The sequence below is a fragment of the Cyrtonyx montezumae genome, unplaced genomic scaffold (genome assembly GCF_038088225.1).
Source record: "Cyrtonyx montezumae isolate F1298 unplaced genomic scaffold, pur_monq_1.0 scaffold_7, whole genome shotgun sequence".
Classification (NCBI taxonomy): Eukaryota; Metazoa; Chordata; class Aves; order Galliformes; family Odontophoridae; genus Cyrtonyx; species Cyrtonyx montezumae.
This window is the reverse complement of record NW_027072078.1, coordinates 11,552,563-11,566,535: the sequence shown is the minus strand read 5'-3', so window position 1 is coordinate 11,566,535 and position 13,973 is coordinate 11,552,563. Positions and strand designations below refer to the sequence as shown.

The 13,973-nt window shown below is 35.6% G+C and overlaps 1 protein-coding gene across 4 annotated transcripts in view; it reads left to right on the top strand.

Annotated features, from left to right (window-relative positions):
- The window catches only part of METTL8 (methyltransferase 8, tRNA N3-cytidine), a 33,027-nt gene that overhangs the window by 5,698 nt on the left and 13,356 nt on the right, over window positions 1-13,973 (top strand). For 3 of the 4 annotated variants that reach the window (XM_065750659.1, XM_065750661.1, XM_065750658.1), the window contains 3 exons: window positions 6,310-6,468; window positions 7,914-8,005; window positions 13,362-13,750. In XM_065750659.1, coding sequence (XP_065606731.1) covers window positions 6,323-6,468; window positions 7,914-8,005; window positions 13,362-13,750 — 627 coding nt within the window. In that variant the 5' untranslated portion in view covers window positions 6,310-6,322. Of the gene's footprint in view, window positions 1-175; window positions 191-6,309; window positions 6,469-7,913; window positions 8,006-13,361; window positions 13,751-13,973 lie in introns of those variants that run through there. The other variant, XM_065750660.1, reaches the window with a different exon arrangement.

Sequence of the window (13,973 nt, the reverse complement as noted above, 5' to 3'; positions counted from 1 at the left end):
GGCAGCGGAGGAGTGGTTGCTTAAAACTCTGTATTTCCGGGCTCCGCAACGCCTCCCTGAGTTTTGTGATACTTAATTTTTTTTAGAGCTGTATCCTGTATTGTCACCAGCAACGACATTGGCCAGCAGAGAAACTGGGCGTCTGGGGACAAGCTCGTATTCTATTCCTTACTACAAAGGCCCAAATGGGGTAACGTGCAAGCTGCTGGTCTTTGTGTTTCTGTGTCTGTTCTCCAGGGTCCCTTAGTGGGACCTGGCACCTTCACTAGCACTGTAACTAGTACTGTCGTGTGTTTTGTGTTGAGACAAATGATCTTTGGTTTGTTGACAAAGTTGCGTGTTCAGTATTTCATAGAAAATAGGCTTGAAAAACAGTTGTAGTGATTGAAAGATGTACTTGGAGACTTACATGCATAGGAAGGATGCGTTTATAAACGTGTTTTCTTTTTCACTTACCTAAGCGCCAGCCAGCAGAGGGTGCACAGGTTAACAGGGAAGCCTTAGTTCTGTGCTGTGTTTGTCACTGATGGCTTCCTCTTGATGTTAACCTTGCAAATAGATGAGTTCAGTAAATTCATTTTCTGATACAGTCTGATGGATAAATAAGAAAATATGTTTTTTATCATCTCAGGAAAAAAAGAGAAAAACAAAGAGAACTGGGAGAGAGGACAGTAAAGGATTATGCAGAATACTTATATACTTAAATTCCATACAAAAAGTCCTTACAAACATTCTGATATGTGGGAAAACAACTAAGTCTGCAACGTGAAACAAATGCACGGTTTTTTGCAGGATTGTAACCTGAAGAATCAGGTGTGAATTTGTGTCTTTGTTTCAATACTTAAGAAATTTGTAGCGAGTGAACTGTATCTTCCTAACTTCATGTTTATAGTTATGTGGTCTCTGAACAGGTGTTACAAACACAAAGTAGCAGAGCAGTAACATCTGAAAATCATATTTTAAAAAGATTTAACACGAAATGATAATTCCTTTCCAAAAGTGATTCTTGGATATCAAAATGTACTTTTAGCTTCAGCTAGAATGAAGGTATTTTTCAAAAATTGAGGTATACTCTTCAGTAAAAATTCCTTACAGAAGCTTCATTTTAAAGTCAAAATTGTCTTTGATAGTGAAGCCAGAACATGCACACTATAAATTGAAATGGTATTTTCAACAAAACATTTATCTTGGTCAAAACAAAATGTTCCAAATATATATTATATATAAAGTGTTGATAGAAGCTTGTCCTTTAAACATAGTAATTCTATAGGAAACTTTTATTACCTGCCATGTATACTAAAAGAAGAAATAGGAGCTCAAGTTATTTTTGGATGGGGCTGATTACATTAGTCACTTATAGCAATTAAGGAATTGAACTCCTTGGATTCATATGTACAATTCAGATAAAACACTTTTTTAGTTGTGTCATGTTCACAGCACTCACACTGGTTAAAGATTTAGTAAATAAAATACATCTATATTTCTGAAGTAACCATTCCTTTGTTATTGGCTGTTCATGTCTCTGATCTTGCAATTGCCATTATTTTATATTTAGCTGCATTTTTTAACTGCTCTCGTAACTTAAGGACATCTTAAAGATTGCAGTTGATTCTCTCAGTTCTGGAGATAAAGCTTTCTTTGCTTCCGCTGTCTTCCCAGACGATTAGATGCATTTGGCAGTGTGAAGTAATGTTGCAGTTCATAGTGTCAACTGAAGAATACATTTTCCCTTTTTGGGGGGAATGGTGCAGTGATTGCTTCTTAAAATTAAAAGAATAAAGATAATAATAAAACTCACAGTTTTGTAAGATATTGCAAAAATGGTTTATGTTGCAGAGTAATTTCAACAGGAATATCAAGGGAGAACAGGCTATTCTCCAAATTAGGAAATTAAACAGTAATAATATTTTTAAATACTCAAGGATTTTTAACTCACTGCTTATCCCTAATAATAGTCCATTATATAGTACCTGCATTCATTATTTTATCCCAAATAATACACCTTCAAACTATGTTGCTTATTTCCTGGATGTGTGATGGTTTGAGTAAGTTTTTTCAGAAAAAAACAATTGTCATCCTTACTCATCTCTGTCTCCCATTGCCCTCATACAGTCTATTTATTCTTTTCTCTGTTTGCACAGTCTGCCTGAAAGATAGTGTAGGAACAATCTTCTCTTACTTAATATTTATGTATATGTGGTTAAGTACATTTACTTGGTTGCGTTTTGTTTGTTTGTATCATCTGTTGTTTTTTAACCAGTGTAAACTGCACTGCCCTGCAGGAGTCAGAGTAGTATTTTGTTTCTCTGTATTAATCAAAATATTTTTTGTTTTTCTTTTCCCTTGATGTAGTCAGTACTTTCTGAAAGTTGCTGTGTACCCACAGGGATGGCTGCAGCATTTCCAGTAATGATGCATGAGAAGGAAAAACAGTTGAGAGTTTTAGATCTGCTGAGTTTGAGAAGTTTGGAAATATCTTTGTGTTTCAGCTGGGCACTTTTTTTTTTTTTAAGTGAGTCATTGAAGGACTAATCATAAAGCCCCAAAAGGGCACGTTTAGTCACTTTGCAAAATGGAGTAGCACTATGTATTCACTTCACTTAATGAGTGAATTTGGTTGACAGCAAAGTCTCCTGTGTTCCTGCTGCCCATCCTTCCTTCTTCCCCTCTTCATTTGACCTACTCTGGGGTTGTACCTGGATCTCAGAAATACTGAATGTGTTGGGTTTTTTTTTTTGGTTTTTTTTTTTTAAGCCTACTATTAATTTGTAGTTATACCTTCAGTGCTACCGTCTTCATAAGGAGTTCTTCCCTTTGTGTTCATGGTCACTTTTACTGCTCCCATCTGTTTTGTACAGCTAAGGTGTTTGATGGTGATAAAATATGTCAGCAAGTGTTTTATAGGAGAGCATTTGGATTTGATTATCAAGTGTTGTGTAGATAAGCTTCTAGGTTTCATGCAGAAGTAATGATATGAAATTCACTGTTACCATAATACCTTTCTGAATAGAGATGTAACGTAAGCTGTATGCGGTTTTCCTAGTACAGGCTCGTGTTTTTCTTTGTAATGGTGACTGCATACAGGTGGGCTTGGCAGTTGCAGATGGAAGTTGTTAGCTCTGCAGTGTGAAGTCAGTTGGGTATCACAAGGCTTTCATTCATTAAGTTAACTGAAACAAGTTTCTCAGACAAAAATGGGGAGGAGTTCTTGTCCTTTTTTTCTTATTTATTTTTTGACACCTGTTTCAGAATGTATACTTCTTAAGGATTTTATTCATCAGTGAAGTGGTTTACATATGTCTTGGTGTGAACTTCACTGTTTTAAACAAGATTAGAACAGTTCTTCTCTCCTACGTCTCTAATTTTATCTCTGTGCTGCTTTGAGTTTTAATGCCAACATCCATCATGACTATTTAACTTGTTGTCTACCTGGTGGGTGACAAGCATCTGCATGTTCACATTTACCAAGCTGTACTAAAGGTGTTGTGTTAAATTGTTTGGGAGGGGAAGATTTTCTTAAGGTTATTCCTTCTTTGTAGCAGTAACAAAATTTTAAAAGCTAAAATGCAAAGCTCCACAGTGGAAAATTAATCTTCTGTTTTGGTTTTGAGCACCATTACTGAGTGTTTGTAGTTTCATTAAAGCATGTTTTTTTTCTCATGAAAACCAGTTAAAGCTTCTACAAGAAAGATATTTTCAGTATAGTGCAGTGTCATGATAAGATCCTTAAAGGTAAAGGTTGGATTGCTTCAATTAATAAGCAATCTCTCCTGACCAGGGCTCTGAACAAGAAAATAATTCCTGATTCTTTCAAACATTTCTTGCTGACATAGCTTGAGAATATGATAATCTTATCTGACAAAGAGAAAGGCTGGTTGTCTATTTCATTAACAAAATCAATTAGAAAAACAGTCAGGGAATGACTCACTTCTGAAAATGAAAATTAGTCTTCCAAGCAACGTAAATGCTCTTGGACCTTCTTGTAGCCAGATTGCCTATTAGTCTCATGATCTGTGGATCGCTCTCTCTCTTAGATAAGTGCACGCCTCTAAGGAACTTCCTGATATTTAACCCTGGATGCAGCAGTGAACTTAACTTCCCTGCCTTCCTCCCTGTCCTTGCATTTTCCTGATGTTTCAGAATTTATCAGCTAAACTTGTGTAATTATCACTCAGAGGATCATATTCTCATAAAGAGCTGCATCTCTGGATTTTTACTGGTGCTGGATCATCTTAGTCATCTGACTATAATTTCCATCTGTGCATCTTTTCATGTTCTTACTGAGATATTTAGAAAGCCAAGAAAAATTATGTGACTAGCCTCCCAGCTGAATCATTGTATTTTATGCTGAATATAAATGCTGTCACAGGAAATGCAAGATACTAACTCAGGTCTTTTTGAATGATTGATGGAGGAAGAGGATTTGTAAACAGTTTGCAATGTAATCATGGAATCTTTATCCAGACACTTTTATTATTCAATGATGATAATTTTTTAACAAAAAATTTGTGATAATTTTTGTGGTTTTGTTTTGTGTTTCTTTTCTATTTAGTTTTGTGACCAAGAAGATTGCCTTAATGTAAATCATGTTTTGCAGAAATTGCTGTGGTGTGGTAGTCCTTATACCTCATAGTTACAGTTTCATAATGTTCCATATGTGTTAATTATCATGCATCTTGTTATGAAAAATGGTGTGTACTTACTTTCAGAGAAAAAGTACAATTGATTGTATTAATTCAAGTAAACTGAAATTGCTTTAGGAGTTCAGCCATGTTAAAAACTAACAGCAGTAATGAAATCATTGAAATTTGAAGAGGTTTTATTATTTTTTAATAGGGCTAATAAATGTTACATTTTCCCCTGATGGTGATGCCTCATATCCTGATAAAACATTTCAGTCCTGGTAGCCAAAAGTAACAGTCAATTTGATGTTGACAGCCAAAAGGTCAAAACAAAACAAAAACAAACAACCCATTTTGTTTAATCTTAGACAAGTAGAGAGAAATTTTGATCTTATTTTTTCCCCTTGTTTTTCTGTAGGCTCAAAAGGAATAAACAATGCCTTTTTAAAAGTATGACTAATTCAAATATACACCTTAAATAAGGAATTGTTCATTTAATTGAAGTAATTTGTTTGCTAGGCTTTGTATTGATGTGTACTAATTAATCTGTTTTTATTCACGGTACAAGACTTTTGATCAAATAGTAGGATTTTCCTCAAGATAAAAATCTTCCTTTTGTTACCAATTTGCACAGAGTGTTTTCTATTAATGCCTGTACTTAAACTGTGCCTGTTCTTTTCTAACTACATTTTGAATTTCCAGTACACTAAATTTGTATGCGTGGTGTATGCAGCTGAATCACTTAAAAAAAAATTAAAAAAATTACTGAGAATCATTTTTAAAGTCATATGCAGAGCATTTGAAGAGAAAAAGAACAAAGGCACATCAGAGTAAATCTAGGAGAAATAATATTTCATTTTACTTATCTCCTAGAAAGTCTGCATTAAGGGCATGCCAAAAAAACCCCAACATGACAAAATTCTGGTAGCAGCTACACGTGCTTTTTATATTTTATTATTAACACTATGTGAAGAGATTCCATCTAAAGTAAAATACAATAATAGAAGACAGCTGTACATGTAAGAGAAAAACCACAAGAGTGTTGAAATTAGATGATGTTGAAGGTCTCTTTGATCCCAAGCCATTCTATGGGTCATTCGATGAAATTTAACATCTAAAACCATTGAATTCTATGAGGGCACTGAATGGGGATCAGGAGAATACAAAGCAGAAATTTTGGAAGGCTTTCTGATGCATAATGTTGACACTTCGAATCTTTCATTTCCTGTGTAAAAGCACAAAACCTCACAATTACAGTTCTAGAATTGAATATTTGAAGTCTTTTTCCTGGTGAATGGGGTGAAAAATGTCAAGTTCAGTAACAGATGTACCCTTTTGAACAAGTTGTTTCTCTTTGCTTGTCTTTTTTAAAGACGCAACATCAAACTTGGTTTATTGTTTTACTGTGTTTTGTTTTTTTTTTTTTCCACTGGAAGTTAGAACTTTAAAATTACACCAAAAAATTTACCTTTCTAGTTTTGTTGCAGTAGCCTACTTTGGGACTACTTGGCTTTCAGCACACTCAGGGGGTATTGCTGCTTTCTGAAAAGCATTTAAATTGATACTGCGGTAAAAGATTATTACTAAAGCTGATATTGGTTCTTGATTATTTGACCAGTTTCTCTTCTAAGTGACATAAACAACTAAATTATGGCAAAATGGTAATTTGAGTTAATTGTATTTTCAGATCTCTGAACAAAATGAATTTCATTACAAGGCTTTCTGCTTTATGTCTAAGAAAAAAAAGCAATATGCAGCAAAGGCACCAGAGTAGTCGGCGGCCAGCTATTCCACTGGGATCACGGATTTTAACTGACCCTTCTAAAGTTTTTGAGCACAACATGTGGTGAGATGTCTATTTATGGATGATTTTCATATTTGTCTGTATATTATTTACTATAATGAATAACATATATTTATAGATGTATTAGATGTTGATGCATGCATGTGTATGCTTATACATGCGTATAAATAAAACAATAGACTAAGAATTGATTTTGAAAGGTATTGCTAAAAAGGACTTCATGCTGCTATAAGTAGGCTTGACACTAAGTTTTCAGTAACTGGTGAAAAAAAGCTGAGTATGTAGTCATGTGGTGAAAGGCAAAATAATTCTGCAATGAATTGGGAAACATAAAGAGCAGAGGATAAGTAGTATATGTTGTAATGGCAGAAATATACTACCTAGGTACAAAATGTTGCATAATGGATTCGCACCATACTCTACAACTGACACCATACCAAAAGGAATCTGTGTTCTTATAAAAGTATAGAGAAGATGTTACAAGTAACTTCACCAGAGACTACATGCAGTGCATAATTGTAAAATCAAAGACAAAACCAAAAATCTTAGTATAAATAGTCAGTGTAATAGCAGAGAAAACATTAACCTGTGTTAATAAGAATAATAATTCTCCTGATAAGCGTCTCTTATCTCTAAAAGGTATTTTTATGATTAATGGGGGGGCAGAAAACAGTGAAAATCCTGGTGAGCATTGTTGGAAAACTGTCTTAGGAAATTAAGACTGGTAAGACTTGAAGTTTTCTCTGTGGAGAGGAGATTAACAAGTTGAAAACGTGCAAAGCAATAAGTGGTAAAGAACTGTTAAAAGAATCTATCTAGAAAGTAGGAAAATGTCTTCCTAAGTTATCAGGAAAGCCAGGAATTTCTAATCCTGGAGTTCATGATTTAAGAACAAGGAATATTTGATGTAAGGAGAAACGGGACATTTAAAAGCTACCCAAGAAATCACTTTCTGCATAGTTTTTAAATATACTTTTAACTCTGACACATGATTTTCGAGAGCAAATATTTAGCAATATCTGATAATGGACAGAATGTGGCTAATTATAATGAAATTCTAATGGGTAACATAACACAGGGATAACCGACTACAGATTTCAAGACTTAGATTTAAGCCATGAAAGAACTAGAAATTAAGTTACTTGTATATCACTAATTATAGAACAGTAAGATGCTTAATTTGTTTAAGAAACTCTTCTTGGGATAGATGTTAATCTTATTAAAAAAAATGCATATTCCTCAGCCCAAATGCAATGGGATGTTTTTTCTTAATGGTTTCATTTGACTTTTACCTGACTAATAAATTCTGTCTGTCACACACTGACACATTTTTTTTTAAACTCTGTCAGTCTTCTTTTGGTCATTTGACTGTATTTTAAAAGCAAATGTATTTGAAACATTGCAGCTAATTTGTGGTTGTTTTTCCCCAGAGGATGATTATGGAAAATCATATTTGAAGACTGATTCTTCATTTATCTTTGTTGCAGGGACCACATGCAGTGGTCACAAGAAGAGGAGGAGCATGCCAAGGAAAAAGCAGCAGAGAACTCACTTGTGAAAGTCCAATTGGAAGACCAAGGTAACAAATCCATAATTACTTAAAAATTATCATTTTAATGCCAGTTATTAAGATGTTTAAGGATGTTTTGAAGTCCAGTAGTATTCCAATTTTTGTTTATGTGTTTTCTAGTCAAAGAGGGCTGACCTAACGGATATTTTTCTAGGAATTCATTTACTTAGTCAAGTCATTTTGCTTTTTTGAGGAGCAACAGGATATATGTAAAACAGTTAAATCAGTTTGGTGCAGTTGCAAGGAAAGACTCCTTTTGTAGTTCTTCAGAATAAAATCCCTACTAAATAGACTGTTAACTTGGCCAAAGGAGGAGTGGCTTTGCAGCCAGCTAAAGTGCTGGGGATGAAAATTCCCATGTACAATATTCAAATCCTTTTAAATGATTTGTGAAGTATTTGGATTGTTAATGTTTGTACAAGGCAGTGTATTTCTGTTCAGTGCCATGAAAGTTACACTGATCCCAGCTGGCCCCAGCAAGCTACAAACTGAGCTGGGAATGCTTCAGGATGAAGTACTTTGTGTGGAAGGTGATCCAAAACATCACATGGAAACTGTCTTGTAAATGATTAAGGAATCTCATGCCTGTCTTCATAGGCAAAGCTTTACATATTCTGCATTTCTGACTAGGCTTAAACTGATGAACTAAACATTAGACTGAATTATCTAATAGCTATGTATGCTAAAGGTGGAGTATTAATTTGGTAGTAACAGAATATTGAATTCTTAATTTGCTTCTTTATCATAGAGCTATTCTGAAAACAATTACTTGGATGGCCAACAGTTTACCTAGCATGTCTTGAATGTGTTGAATTAGATGGTGTCATTATGACCCTGTTCTCAGTTCTGTTGATATAATCAGGGCAAATGTTTGAGTGCATGTGAATTACCTGTGAGTGCATTTTGGTGTGTATGCCCTCCACCCCTTTGAATATTGTGTGACTGCCATTCTGCTTTTTTTTTTTTTCTTGCATCTCTCATTCTTTATTTTAATCCAGAAGTACAATGTTTGCTTTTTAAATCTGACATCTGGTATTTTCATTGTTTTTATATAAGAAGTTGAAAAAGAGATCATGATTAAAAATTAAACTATGTAATAACCATGTAGCTCATGGAATCTTTCATTCTTAACCTATATTCAATTAAAACTTAGTTTGGGCTGGTGAGAAATGAAATAATCAGATATTTGCCAAGAAATAAGAATCCAAGAACGTTCCCCATGAATGCCTCTGTTTAGAACTTGAATAGGTGAGCATTGCTGATATTGTTCCATCAGAAAGCTTCAGCTTTGTTCTGCAAATGGAAGTAAATTTTGGCCTATTTGTATTAACAATGAACTAGACAGAAGCTAATGAACAGGTTATTTTGGAGCCTTGGAAATTTCAGTAAGGGAAAAAGAAAAGATGGATTTTAGCAATACTATCATATCACTAAAATAGAATAGTTCTGGAGAGCCTTTGTAAAACAAGTGATGTTAAAGTGAATAAACCCATGATACTACTTTTAGAAATTTAATATATGTATTAGCATGTTCAACTTCTTACACCTGACTATCAGTGTATGAAATACATGTCAGAATAGATTCTGTTTTGGAGAAAAATTGAATGGGCTAAGAAATAGACTTTTTTGGTTGTTGCTGTCTCAAAAGGTTGTATCTTGAAGAAAATGTTTCTCATCAAATTCAGCAAGTCTGTGATTTTAAACATTATCTTCTGATGAATTCAGGGAAAAAGAAATTACTGGAGTTGAAATCATTGCAGATTTTATAACATCTTTGAATGTATTTTGAACGTTTCCAGGAATGGTGACTCCACCACATCCCTAGACAGCCCATTCCAGTATTTGACCACTCTCTCAGAGGAGTATTTCCTGATATCCAACCTGAATCTCCCCTGGTGCAACTTGAGGCCATTCCCTCCAGTCCTATTACTAGTTACATGGAAGAAGAGGCGAACCCCCGCTTCACTGCAGCCTTCCTTCAGGTACTTGTAGAGAGCAAGAAGGTCACTTCTGGGCCTCCTCTTCTCTAGACTAAACAATCCCAGCTCCCTCAGCTGCTCCTCATAAGGCCTGTGCTCCAGACCCCTCACCAGCTCTATTTGTCCTTCTCTGAACGTGCTCCAGGGTCTCTACATCTTTCTTGTAGTGAGGTGCTCAAAACTGAACACAATAGATTCAGCCACACCAGGGCTGAGTCTAGAGGGACAATCACTTCCCTGCTTCTGCTGGCAGTGCTATTTCTGATACAGGCCAGGATGCCATTGGATTTCTTGGCCACCTGAGCATACTGCTGGCTCATGTTCAGCCAAGCATCGACCAACACCCCCAGGTCTGTTTCCTTTATACAGTCTTTTAACCATTTTGCCTCAAGTCTGTAGCATTGCCTGGAGTTGTGGCCAAAGTGCAGGACTCATGTCACTTGGTCTTGTTGAGCTTCATCCCATTGGCCTCAGCCCAGCAATCCAGCCTGTCCAGATCTTTCTGTAGGGCCTTCCTACCCCAAGGCAGATCAACGCTTCCTGCTGGCTTTGTATCATCTGCAAACTTAGTGCCCTCATCCAGGTAATCAATAAAGATATTGAACAGTACAGGCCACAGTACCAGCCCCTGAGGAGCAGCACCACTCATGACCAATAGCTTTAACTTTTTCACCACCACTCTCTGGGCCCACCTATATGGCCAGTTCTTTACCCAGAAAAGAGTTTATCTTTCCAAGCCACAGACCACTAGCTTCTGCAGGAGAATACTGTGGGAGACAGTGTTGAAGACTTTGCTGAGGTCGAGATAGACTACATCAACAGCCTTTCCCTCATCCACCAGCCAGGACACTCTACTGTAGAAGGAAATCAGGCTGGTTAAGCAGGACCTGCCTTTCTTGAGCCCATGCTCACTTGGCCTAATCCCCTGCTAGTCCCTGGAGGTGCTCAAGAAATATTTAGATATTGTACTGAGGGACTTGGTTTAGTGGAAAATGCTGGTGATAGGTGGATGGTTAGACTGGATGATCATAGATGTCTTTTCCAACTTTGGTGATTCTATGATTCTGTGTAGGAAAAAATAATAATAATACTCTGTGTGGCTATTACACAATGGTGCAGGAGTGTCAGTGAAAGAATGGGAAGAGTCCTTGTACTTGAATCTATGTGATATTAAACTCATACAATTAGAAAGGTGAACTTTAGCAATTGCTTTCCTTCAGTTTTGAAATCTAGAACACTTAATGGGCATTTAAGTACAAGGGTTCTGAGGAAACTTGTCGAAAAATAACAAATATAAAAAAGGGTGGTAATAATTTAAGAATCTTTGTAGTAGATTTATTTTTTTATCCTGGAGCTGAGCGATCCTCGTGAATGTGCAATGTACATTATTGAAATCTGGTATTTATGACCTCAATCAACTCTGCACTTCAGATTATAAAACACATCTGTACAGTTGCTGTGTGTAGCTGGGTCTTGCCCTGTAATAGTACAGTTAGATATATTAAATGTTAAATTCTAAAAATTATTCATATTTCTAGGACAAGGCATTCTGCCACCTCCTTACCACTTCCCACTGCCTGTCTGTGCCTCTAGTGATAATTCTCAGCCTTGTTTATTTCTGAAAAGCTGTAGTGATCCAGGAAATGGTATGTTAAGATTTAAATGAGAATAGTAGAAGTGCACCATATATTTACTGTATGCATTTATATTAAAATAATTAACTGGTTAATGTCAGTGAAAGAGGAAGAAGTCAAAAAGGCAACATAATTTGATGTATGCTTCACAAGTGGTGTCAAGGATAACAAGAAGCAATTCAGTAAATGCTTTGGGAATAAGAGGAGAAGCAGGATAAAGATTTGGTTTGGTACTTAGCAGGAGCAGTGAGGAAGGAAAAATCATCAACCAAAAAGGCATTGAAAAAGCTCCAATTGTTATCTTTTTATCAGCCTTCCTGCAGGGTTAACTGCAGTCCAGTTGCTAGTACAATTAGTGCTAGCTAGAAGATCTTGTTCTACCTCTGAGAAAGAGCGGGTTACAAAATACATTCATAAAGTACGTGGATGACTAGGAAGGCAGAAAACAGAGTTGGTTGGGGTTTTGTTTGTTTCTTCTGGTAAGTGGAGGTAGGAAGAAAGATACGTAAGGAATTACAGTCTCAGTTCCTGAAAAAACAAACAAACAAAAAACTGGAGGAGAAAATCTAGAAGTAACTGTTATGGTTTTATGATTGGAAACGCACACTAGATTTGAAAGAACGAAGGAAATACTGGCCAACAATATTTTTTAAGAGTAAAACATTTAAAAACAAGCTAATTTCATTCTTGGAGAAGGTTATGAATCCTGGAGATAAGGAAAAAACAGCAGATGTCATATAATCTATCCTTAGTCAGGCTTTTGACTACACTTTACTTGACATTTTCACTAGCAAGTTAGGGAAGCAAAAGCTAATGAAACTGCTTGTGGGTGAATGAATGCTTAGAGTTCCTTTCAGTATGGAAGGCAGTGCTGGGCACAATATCATTTTGTTCTTTGTCTAGTACTGCTTGGTGATTTTGTTAGTGACTTCAAGAATGGGAGACGTGAAGGTGGTATTTACTGAAGAGGTCTTTCAAGTATGATAAAAAATGGGATTAGGATTTAGAAATAACTTGACAAATTGTAATAAAAAATGGATCTTGAAGATACGGAGTTACATTTGATAAAAATAAGTGCAGAATACTTTGCTTAGGAGCAATCAGGGAGATGGGGCAGAATAAGTTATGGAACAATTGTCAAGATAGTAATTTTGCAGAAGATCTGAGGGTTGTGGTGAATCACCTGCTGAATCAGCAGTGTCGTGCTGTTGCAAAATGGCAAACTGGGATTTATAAACAGGGTTACAGCTTGTAAGACTCATAAAATATTCCTTTTGTTTTGTGGTGTTAATGTCTTCAGCAGAATACAGCACCAAAAAATAGATCAGTTGGAGAAGAAAAATCAAAGTGATCAGAAGTCTAAAGATCTTTACTTCTATAGGAAAAAAAGGAGAGGTTTAAATAATCTAGAGAAGAGATTGCTATGTTGTACATTTAAAAAAAAAAAAAGATTTCACATGGTAAAGAAATATTGTCAAGAGTAGTGAGTAATCCCTTCTCTGTCTGCTTGAAGAGATTCAGAAAGCCTCTTTGTCGTATACTAAGTAAGATGAAATCTAATTAAAACCTCATGGAGTATTTTTCAGTGGAAATCAAGTTAAGAGCCCAAATTCATATATTTTTACTTGGGTATATACAATATGGGGAAACTACCTTTTTAATAGTAAATTTGAGATCCAAATGTAATTTTTCTTTATAGTATCTGATAGTTAAACTCATGGTCACCAAGTTCTTGCTTTGTTTTAATTTCAGATAAGTATGAGAGAGAAGCCAGTAAATATTGGAATGAATTTTACAAGACTCATAAAAATAACTTCTTCAAGGATCGGAATTGGTTGTTTTTGGAATTTCCAGAAATTCTTCCAGAAAAAATAAGGGGACAGTTGAAAATAGAGGAAAGACCTTTGGAACACACAAAAATAAGTATTACCAACAGTTTTTCATGTGAGAAGACGTTTGAGGAAGGAGAAAAATATTGGAAGAAAAATAGCGGAGATGATTCTACTTCTGTACAAGGATATGCGTATAATAAAAAACAATCAAAATCTGCTGCTAACAGCCCTCAGGGTAAAAACAGCAAGGAAGAAGTTAGTGTGCTAGAATCCTTCCCTGGTAGTGATGCCACTTACAGAATATTTGAGGTAACGTAATGCAAATGCACTGTCCATTGTATACAGCTCCTCCTCCTTTTCAAAAGCCTGATAAAGATACTTATCAAGAAAGTAAACAGTTAGGATTTGAACTACCACGTTCACTTAAGGCATAAACTTTCAGGGCAACCCAGGGGTTGAGCATTGCTTCTCTTTAAAATTTCTTCCAAATCAGAACTGGGTGGTCAGATTCTATTTTCACTGGAAGTTGTGT